At 40.3% G+C, this 10,651-nt stretch overlaps 1 protein-coding gene across 3 annotated transcripts; it reads left to right on the top strand.

Annotated features, from left to right (window-relative positions):
• The first annotated feature begins 3,440 nt into the window (after positions 1-3,440).
• Positions 3,441-10,442, top strand: OVALX (ovalbumin-related protein X (SERPINB14C)). Of its 3 annotated transcripts, none has more exons than NM_001276386.2 (8): positions 3,441-3,481; positions 5,178-5,362; positions 5,972-6,022; positions 6,981-7,109; positions 7,630-7,747; positions 8,534-8,676; positions 8,980-9,135; positions 9,919-10,442. In NM_001276386.2, exons 2-8 carry the CDS (start codon positions 5,195-5,197, stop codon positions 10,318-10,320), a joined length of 1,167 nt encoding a protein of 388 aa, NP_001263315.2. In that variant the 5' UTR covers positions 3,441-3,481; positions 5,178-5,194; the 3' UTR covers positions 10,321-10,442. The 3 variants fall into 3 exon arrangements, with proteins under 3 accessions (NP_001263315.2, XP_015137660.2, XP_015137659.2); XM_015282174.3 differs by having other exon boundaries at positions 3,465-3,481; positions 5,972-6,037; positions 9,919-10,320; XM_015282173.3 differs by lacking the exon at positions 3,441-3,481 and having other exon boundaries at positions 4,732-5,362; positions 9,919-10,320.
• The last annotated feature ends 209 nt before the right edge of the window (positions 10,443-10,651 follow it).

Below are 10,651 nucleotides of genomic sequence, written 5' to 3'. Positions count from 1 at the left end.
AATACCAACGCAAGGAAAAATTCTATTTTCGCTTCATATAATCTTTTTTTTTTTTTCTAGTTGCATTCTTACCTAAAAACAACAACAACAAAACTGCTGGCTTGATTAAATCAAACCGAGTTGTTGCTGGAGATGACCAAGGTGCATAATGGACTGGCAGATGTGCTTGGTCTTACCCCAGGTTGCTGTGCAAACACAATACACATTGACATATAAGCTACTATGAGTTCTGAAGGGCAGTTTAGACATTAATTCTACTCCAGGCCAGACACGCTGACTATCTGAGTGGTTTATAGCAAGGGACTGTTTGACTTCAAAGTGGTTCCAAGTCAACCACTGCCAAGTGCTTAAGACTGTGTATGCACAACAGAGCTGATCATCTCCAGTGCAACAAATAACATGAGAGCAAAAAGCATCTGAAATTCTGTAAATGAGGCTGTTCTGGCCACACCTTGGCTCATTAAAAGACTTTGAGAGATGCCAGAATAGCCTCTGCTAAATGTGATGCAGATGGACAAGCTATGGCATGAATGGGTCCAGGGCATAAGGAAACATTACCCTCAAGCACTACACAGGAGCTGCTGAACAACCACAGGAAAGGAAATGTGAAAATGTGAACAGATAAATGTTGGAAAGAGCCGCATTTCTGCTGCTTACTATGTCCTTGATTATGCCAACATTAAGGAAGAATGGCAAACCCCGTGAATTGGTTTAGGAACAGCTCTACAATGGACTGCCTGACGGAGGAAAAGGGCAGCAGAGTCCTTGCTGACCTCTTTCTGGTACAAACACAGATCTGGAACAGAGTTTAACCAATTTGTCTTGCTTGCATTCATGCCTCTTGAATTTCAAGAGGTGCCTTTGATTTCCTCTGGCCTAACACCCTATCTAAAATTACAAAACCATATTTTGTCTGCTGAGGACTGTGCACGGATAGCCCGTTCTGGTCAACATACTCAGGCTGCTTCTGCAACAAGTTTTGCACTGGCATTCAGTGTAGAAAAAATGCAAGACCTGTGTAGCGGCAGACCTCTCTCTGGAGAACGTGTATTGCCTCAACTATCTTACCTGTGCAAAACTGTTGTGGTGACTGTGCTATTGCAGAGGTAGAGTGTTCAAAGAAGGCAAACGTACTGAATGAGAGAACACATCAAAAACACCTTCATGCCCTCTTCTAGGGGAGACAGCGAAACAAAATGTTTATTGAGAAAATCTTGGACGTCAGTCCAAGAGATGAAAACACTGTCCATATGTGCAGGGCTGGTTGTGTTCTACAGGTCCATGCTCCATAGATGACCACAGAGGACAAAGACATTGAAACCAAGCATACAAAAGGCTGTGGGTACCCAGGAAAGTTCTTCAAGGAAGCCTTGAAGGGATGTTTGAGTACCCACCTGACCTGTAGCTGCAACCCTGATGTAAACATGTGAAAATGGGAGCATAAGAGAAGACACTACACACTGCAACAAAACCTGTGCCCTTGGGGAGGAAAAGTTTGACAAGATAAAGTAGAAGCTATTGAAAAAGGAACATTAAACAAGACAGGAGGAAAGCTTCTTACTATCTGTAGATTTCCCTACTCCCCACATGACTACTGTCATGTTGACAGATAAAAAATACTCATTTTGAGTGTGGAAACTGAAAGCCATTCCAGTTATCATGGTCTGCACATACACACATGACTGAATTTCAGCAACACAAAACACAGTGCTTATGATAAAGCAGCTCCCTTTTACCTTTACCAGTGGGTACCACCACCACTGTGTACTGTCTGTCTTAATGTGCAAAAATTTGGGATTTCTATTATTCATTCCCCTGGCCTTAACAGAAGCTGGATTTTTTTCTTTAGTGCTCATCAAGGGCATTATTCAATAAAGAGTAATAGCTTTTTACAATTGACTAATATTTGATATTGTGCATTATGATTGTCTAACAGACCATGAATGTTCCTTCAGACAGATTTGGTAGTTTATTTACCTGTCATAGTAAAATAGGAGGTACAGAAGATCTATGAGAATAGCCTGTGCATGTACAATGGGCCTTGTTGCCATGACCTATGAAGAATGAAAATCAAAAGCTGACCACCAATCATCCCTTGAATTCCACTGGCTGTTCAGCATTCATTTCTGAATATCTGAATACTCTGGAGTCTGCCTTCGCAAAGCAGCAAATACTTTCAGACTGTTCCCTAAATCTCTTCCTCTTACCTATTCACACTGAGTTCTCTAATTCATCCCAACACCTCTGCTCTGAATTTTTTCATAAGAAGCTTCAGCAAAATGTGCTTTCTCCTCTCAAATGTATGCTGCAGAGCCTTTGGCTTACAGTGGATATAGCCCAAATTCCAGTGAAAAACTTCAGTCTTGCCTAGGTGCAGAAATAGATGGAGCTGTGCTTTTAACAAGTACTAACTATAAGCTTCTTCAGTTCTCAAACTCTTTCAGCAGACCAAAACATTTTTCAGTACAGTTTTGTTCTTTAAAAAACTCATAAAGCTTTGTTTCTATTCTTACATGGAAAGCAATCCATTACAAAATCCTCAAAATAGAATGACCATCCTGCAGCTGACTCTGCTTGGAACTGCATTATTTTCTCTTTTTCTCTACATCAAGTGGTTGCCATCCATGAGAAGCATCCCTATGTTTCTCTGCACACTGTAGTAAGAGATCACATATATATCACACTTTTCCCTTCACCCATCTTAGGAGCAGTGCTACAGTAAATTGTATAATTACAGTGCCCCAGAGATGAGAAGAAACTGAACAGCTGGAAAGGAGACACAGTCTTAAAAAGAAGAATGGTTTCCAGGAATTGATGCACTTTCTTGCATTCCTTGGTAATATGGGACTACTCTTGCCTCACCTTTAGCAGTGGGTGCTCATTAAATGGTGAATGGTGGTGGGTCTTCTGGTTCTCCAATCATGTCTTATTTTCTCATAATATTTTGGGATCCTTAGATTCATCTGACTGTGAGAATCACTTGATCTGATTTTTTTTTTAATCTGATTTTGCAGCTAAGTTTATCTGAAGTGTATTATGCTTATCCTCTTTTTTAAGGGTTTTTTTTTTTTTTAAAAGTGTGTGTATTCATTATTCGTTTGGCTCTAGTTATCGATATGGCTCAATCAAATTAATGTTTAAATTCTGAAGTAGAGCATGAGACATGCTAGACTTGAAGTTGGTACAGCTTTATAAGATACAAGAAAAGCCTGAATAATTACATTCTACTATTAGGTTTCACTTCACAAAATAAATTTGGCTTTCTCCAAGTAGAGTACCAGTCTAATGTTGGCCTACTCAGTGGTTTCAAGCACAATGAATCAAAAGGCAACGACAAAGGGTAGTAACTCAAAGGATGACTCTTAGAAGGCTAACAGGGGGAGTGTCCGAAAGGGTACTGTATATATCACCAAGGACTCAGAGAATCTGTTTAGGTTCAACTGGCAAGCTGGATTATTACGAGCCTCTTTGATGTTTTTCTGTAAGTACTTCTCCAAATAAAATATAACTTCTAAGTTGTATTCTTGAATATGGAAAAAAACAAAACAAAACAGAAATATTATGTAAGAACTTAGAGGAAAAAAGGGCCGCCTTCTATTTTATGATGTTGGCCCACCACATCAGAGGCAGATGGTGGTGGTATGGCAGTAGAGGTTGAACCTTCCCACCAACACCCCGTTATGTGTTGTTGCTGTGTGACAGATGGCAGCAGAGGGGCAGTCTGACAGAATGGCGTCTCACATGGAAGTGTGTATGAAGCAAAGGTGTGTCACTGAATTCCTCCATATGGAAAAAAATGGCACCCACTGACATTCATCGATGCTTGCTGAATGTTTATGGAGACAAAACAGTGGATGTGAGCACAGCGAGGCAGTGAGTGGTGTGTTTCAGCAGTGGCGACAGTGACAGTTGTTCACCTCCACTGGTACAGATTTTTGCCAGCAGGAAATGCAGATTCTTGTACATTGTTGGCAAAAATGCATAGCTAACTGTGGTGGCTATGTTGAAAAATAATGTTCCGTGGCTGAGAATCTGCTCAAGGAAATAAAGTTATTGTAATCATTATAATAATATTATACATGTGCTTTCTATCTATTGTAGTTTACATGAAAATAAATAGGAGGCATTACTTTTGGTGTGATCTGTATACAGGACAGATATGTAAAAAATATTTCTGGAAGAGAAAATTTTTGTTTTCACAGTCTCACTCCCTGCAGAACACAGGTGAGGTACAGTAGGATGATTCACAGAGCCTTGTTAGCACCAGGAACCTCTCAGGTTATGTAGTAGATCACATTTGCTACAAACTATGGATATGCTATTATTCCAACTTAAAACTGTTTTAGAACGGGGAGGGCACTATTCAGCTTTCTTGTTCTTGGATTAAAGAAAGAGAAGGACTGTAGATTTCAATAATTTCCCCTAAGTCTTGACATTAAATTGCATGTACAAGACCTTCACCTGGCTGATCTGATGCAGCTTTACAGTGCATTAAGTAATTTAGCCAGACTGTGTATTTACGGTATATAGACGTTTGTTTGTTTTTGTCAACAACAAAAAAAAGGAATCAGCAGAGATTAAATGTCAAAAAATGAGAATATAGAGAAGAAGCCCACTAAAGCTATAGTTTGGCATCTAAGCAACTGGCTAGATTTACAAAGAGATTCACTCTATAAATTACAGGACAGCAACCTCCAATTTTATGGCCAGTTGTACAAAGAAGCAGTTTGAAACAAGCTAAGACTATTGTGGTTTGACTACATTTGATTGAAATATCCAGAGTATGGTCCAGAGTAGACACAGAAGAAATGAAATGTGTTTACATTGTCTCAAAAATCATTCAGAGTTCTCTGGATGGCTATAGGGAAACTCATCTAGTCCACACTGTATTCATCATACTGAAGCACAGATGAAACTATCTATTTCCTAAAGGGCAAGTACAAGATAGTGTTTTTATAATGAACCAGTACCTTTCTGAAGGAAAGTAAACATGCATTTGGGAAACAATGGGTCAGTCTTTACAATATTTCTAATGATCACAGAATTTTTAGGCTTTACATTATTGTTTCAGCATCACAGAAACAGCAATGAACAAGCAGCTTCTGGGCTACAGGAAGTACTTTTTACTACAAGTGCCACACGTCAACACCACACAGTAATAATCCTGTTTCTTTTAGACAACACCGATTTCAGGATGGGCTCCATCAGTGCAGCAAATGCAGAATTTTGTTTTGATGTATTCAATGAGCTGAAAGTCCAGCACACAAATGAGAACATCTTGTATTCCCCCTTGAGCATCATTGTAGCCTTGGCCATGGTCTATATGGGAGCAAGAGGCAACACTGAGTACCAGATGGAGAAGGTAAGTTATGCAAGTAAATACAAGCTCATTTTGATCCTGGTTAACAGAACAAGTTATCCATGAAGATCTTTGAGACTTTCTCCCCTTAAGGGGCCAGCTGCTGTACATTTGCCACTGGATTTGAACTTGGCTAGCAGAAGGACATTGAGCCATGAGGTTTGGATCTGGAACTAACTTTTCACTTATTGCTTTTCACTACGAAGGGTAACAATAGTTTCTACTAAGGAGGAGATCTCCTGCTTCAGTTTATATTATCTCACAAACCTGACTCCTTCCAGATAAAATGAACAAATTTTCATGTATAAAAGATGAAACACTCAGAAATCAGGAGTCACAGTTCTAAGTACAGTATGGGTATAGCTGGTTTCTAGATGGAAAAAATAAGTGAACTAATTGGAAGATCCTATCAAAAAATGTTCAGAGCAGCACATGCAGTAAAAAAAACCAACCAAACAAACAAACAAAAAAACCCCACACAAATTTCAACCTCGAATGAAACTTCTCAGTTCAGCCATTGGTTATTTCAAGCCCAGAATTTGAACACAAAATCCAGAGACTCTCAGTGAACTTTGCATACTTCATTTCTTCTTCTGCTACTTCCATTTGCAGGCTCTTCACTTTGACAGCATTGCAGGACTTGGAGGAAGCACTCAGACAAAGGTACAGAAACCTAAGGTACATTATTTTTCTCTCACATTCACTTTTTTTTTTTTCCTGAGAACTTAAAACTGTTCTGACTGTGCTTCCAATAGGTCCAGCCCCTTCCCAAACCCTAGCTAATGCTCTCAACACATGATATGCAAATGAAAAACTCAAATTTGTTCTAAAAAAAAAAAAAAAATAACGACAAAAAGAAGGCTCATTTCACATGTTGCACCAGAAAAAGTGATAGGATAGTTGAAGGACATTTTGAGCACCAGGATACCTTCCTACATTGATAAGAGCTTGCACACTTGCAGGGCTTGCTGGAGGACCACACATGAACCATGTGTGCTTTTCTCCTTGGTCACTTGATACATTTGGAAAGATAACACAAGCCATGCTCCCAGGGCTGTCCTCATCCACTTGGGTTCTCCAAGCACAATGTGGGGCTTGTAAAGGACAAGAAGATTTTTCCGTTTCCTTTTCCTTTTCCTTTCCCCCTTTCCCCCTTTCCTTTCCCCTTCTCTCTCCTTTTCCCACTTCCCTCTTTCCTTTACATTTTCCACTCTCCTCTCCTCTCCTCTCCTCTCCTCTCCTCTCCTCTCCTCTCCTCTCCTCTCCTCTCCTCTCCTCTCCTCTCCTCTCCTCTCCTCTCCTCTCCTCTCCTCTCCTCTCCATTCTATTCTTCTTGCTAGAGCATTTAGATGGTTATGTAGAACAATTCACAAAACACAATCAGACAAATCACTCACATTTTCTGTTTCTTATCACCAAGACTGAGTGTCACCAAATGCTATCAGTTGTACGTGCTTATATAGAACATCTCTCCCATGGAGCTTTTAGACTCTAATGTATTTTGTTTGCAAATGTCTGAACACTGTGTGTTTTCCTACGTGATCTGTACTTTATAAATAGTTGTCTTTCTAGTAAAATAAGCTAACATTTATACCCTTTTTCCTCCTCTTCAACAACCCAGTGTGGCAAATCCGTGAACATCCACCTACTCTTTAAAGAACTCCTCTCTGATATTACTGCATCAAAAGCCAATTATTCACTCCGCATTGCCAACAGACTCTATGCAGAAAAGTCACGTCCTATCCTACCGGTGAGTTGTACAACAGAGTGATTTTTTGCTAGATCCTGTATAAACCCATAATCCAAGAGTACTGCCCAGAGTATCTGTTAATCCAACTCACCTCAGCGGTGTGGACTTCCACAGCTTTTCATTTGACATTCTCAAAATAAAACATACAAATATTCTAAATCAAATACATTTTATCTTTAAAAATAGAGAAAAATGCTTCAAAAATAAGGATTTTATTATAACAAAACAGTTGCTAATGACCTGAAGCTGTTTTTGGATTGGTATTTCTTCAAGAAAATATTTCAGCATTTCTACTACGTAATCTTATCTGGTAAAGTAATAAAAATCTTAAAGATCTTAACATATCATGCATCGAAATAATTTTGCTGGCCCAGTTTTAACCATTTCGTCCAGGAAATAAGCAATGAAAACAGTCTAATAGCATAATTATAAAAATCATGGAACATTTTAACTGCATTTTATTTCACCTTCACAGTCTTTTTAAAAACTGACTTGGTAGCTACAACTGTTGTCTTTACAGATTTACCTAAAGTGTGTGAAGAAACTGTACAGAGCAGGTCTGGAAACAGTGAACTTCAAAACAGCATCAGACCAAGCCAGACAGCTTATTAACTCCTGGGTGGAAAAGCAGACAGAAGGTAAGCTCAGAGAAGAGTTTATAATATACTTCCTTGTTACTACTTTACCCGAACAACTTCTGGAAAGACCATTCTTTCCATCTCCATTAATGGATATTTCCTGTGGAAACTGATGACTCTATTGCACACTTTTTTGTGTGCGGTGACAGTGCATTTAAATATATATGACAAAGGCAGGGATGCCAGTGTGTGCTTTCTGTGCAAGGAGAGCATAACTCATGCAAGATTGGTCCCAGCTTCCCTACAATATTGGCATCATTTTACAAGCATATGCTGGATGGATAAGAAATGGGCTTCCATGGAAGAAAATAATGTGGCCACTAGGTTGGTGTAAGAAAAGGAATGATTAAGAGTGTATGTACATTTATCAGGAAAAAGGTGGGAAGAAAACAAGAATCAAGTATTAGAAGGAAGCACAGTGAGAGGCAGAAGATCGGTATCCCTGCTTTGCTTTTCACTTCCTTCTGTTCTATGCAAGTCTTTTTCCAAGGACGTTTGAGATATTCCTGGGAATGTGTGTGAACATTCAAGCCTACGTGCCTCCTTACAGAAATGCCTGGTTAAGGGTTAGTTGTTCTGTATGAAATCACTCGTGAACTTGAATTCCACATGCCATCATTTAAAGAACAGGAAGTCAACTCAAGCTTGCTGGTTGACATCTAAAACAAAACACTCCTGCAATGAAAACAAAACCCCACAAAGCAGCACCCTCCAATCCCTTTGCCTCATTCATGCAAACCAGACAGACTGTGTCTTAGCACTCACTGCTTTGCTTCCTTCTTACAGGACAGATCAAAGATTTGCTTGTATCAAGCTCCACTGATCTTGATACAACGCTGGTCCTTGTTAATGCCATCTACTTCAAAGGGATGTGGAAGACAGCATTTAATGCAGAAGACACTCGAGAAATGCCCTTCCATGTAACAAAGGTAGGGGACGTAGTCACCGCTTCTGGGCAGGACAGAAAGCCATCAAGGGTGCGACATACACCATCCTACAGTCATTGGTCCATGGTTCTTCTGGGCCCCTTGCTGACAGGGCATGGGGCTGAGCCCAAGACAGGCTGGCAAAAATTGTGTCTGACCAGGCATCCAAAGCACACCTGTAGACAAGAGAGGAAAATGGAGACACAGCTTGAGGATCCAGCCCAGTTCCTCTGAAGGACTTGCACATCTGCCTGCTTCAAGAGACACTGCCCCCTTCTCACATTGTCTCATGCTTCTGTTTTGCAGCAAGAAAGCAAACCTGTGCAAATGATGTGTATGAACAATAGCTTTAATGTGGCCACACTGCCTGCAGAGAAAATGAAGATCCTGGAGCTCCCATTTGCCAGCGGAGACCTGAGCATGTTGGTGCTGTTGCCTGATGAGGTTTCTGACCTGGAGCGGGTACGGCCCTGGCAGGGGAAGCCAACTAGTTCGGAGTTCAGTGGGAGCTGGCTGCTGTCAGACCTTTGGCTCTGCTCTCACTCCTTGGCTGTGCTGTGCTGGCCAGGCAGGGGAGCACAACAGTGGCCCAGGTGCTTCCAGGCGCTCAGAGTTTGGCCTCTAAGGAGAGCAGTAGCCTCAATGTTATTAAACAAAGAGTGTAGCTAACAAAACAAAGGTAAAGGAGCCTAGGGCTGCTGTAATGTTATAGAAGGGCACGTATGGGCAATTCTTTTCATTGAGAGGCAGTTTCATCTGGCCTCTTATATAAACTCTTCAGCAAATGTTACTAGAATTGATGAGGTTCAATAATCCCTAATATTTTTGACAATATTCTCATCAAATATTTTAAATAAGCTGCTCTCAGAATACCAAAGTAGATGCAGAAATATTTGTGTTTGTTTGGTACTATCCACTGTATATAAATTGTCATGGCATTTTTTTTTTTTTTTTTTTGCAATCTCTTTCACCAGCTCACCAATCTGCTAGGTAGTGAAATTGCTTTATTGTTCTGTATGAGACACGAAAATATTTGTACAGAAGGGGATGTGTCAGGCGGAACCAAATAAAGGGGCACTGAAGAGGAAATACTAGAGAAACAAATGTTAAAATAGGAAGATGTTGATAGGATGCACCTTGGGAAACTTTCTATTTTTTTGTAAAATAATAGTCTTGATTAAAATGAACGATGGAAAGAAGTTGCATTCTCATCACAGGCATTTTATTCTCTCCCTCTCTTTTCAGATTGAGAAGACAATTAACTTTGAAAAACTCACAGAGTGGACCAATCCCAATACGATGGAGAAGAGGAGAGTGAAAGTGTACCTGCCCCAAATGAAGATTGAGGAAAAATATAACCTCACATCTGTCTTAATGGCATTGGGAATGACTGACCTGTTCATCCCTTCAGCCAATCTGACTGGCATTTCTTCAGCAGAGAGCTTGAAGATATCCCAGGCTGTGCACGGGGCCTTCATGGAACTCAGTGAAGATGGCATTGAGATGGCAGGCTCCACAGGGGTGATAGAAGACATCAAGCATTCCCCTGAGTCTGAACAGTTTAGGGCTGACCACCCATTCCTCTTCCTGATCAAACACAACCCAACCAACACCATTGTCTACTTTGGCAGATATTGGTCCCCTTAAAGAGAGAAAGAGCTGGCAATAACACATACCTTCCCCTCAGAAACAAAATCCCCTTACTGTAGTATTATAGCATAATCTTATCTCTTTCATAGAAAAGACATACCCGCAGGAGAGGAGACAGCACGAAGCACACTTACTCCTTCCCTTCTTGTATTAATTTCAGAATGGCTTGATATGAGCAAAGACTGAGCCAATGAGATGGTGAGAATGAAGACACCTATCAGCCATTAAGGTGATAAGTGATTTTCACCCAAGGAATAAATAGTAAGAATGACCCTAAGTCCTTGGGAGCCTGTTACATAGAAAGCAATAAGCTTTGCTCATCCCATTC

Source organism: Gallus gallus, chromosome 2, assembly GCF_016699485.2.
Source record: "Gallus gallus isolate bGalGal1 chromosome 2, bGalGal1.mat.broiler.GRCg7b, whole genome shotgun sequence".
NCBI classification, from domain to species: domain Eukaryota; kingdom Metazoa; phylum Chordata; class Aves; order Galliformes; family Phasianidae; genus Gallus; species Gallus gallus.
Note: the sequence above shows the minus strand (reverse complement) of the source record. Positions and strands in the feature narration are given on the sequence as shown.

Coding starts and splice junctions, on each gene's coding strand:
- OVALX (XM_015282173.3), top strand. CDS start 4,991: ATGCATTTGGGAAACAATGGGTCAGTCTTTACAATATTTCTAATGATC. Junction 5,363..5,971: donor CTGAGTACCAGATGGAGAAG/GTAAGTTATGCA, acceptor TTCCATTTGCAG/GCTCTTCACTTTGACAGCAT. Junction 7,748..8,533: donor GGTGGAAAAGCAGACAGAAG/GTAAGCTCAGAG, acceptor TCCTTCTTACAG/GACAGATCAAAGATTTGCTT.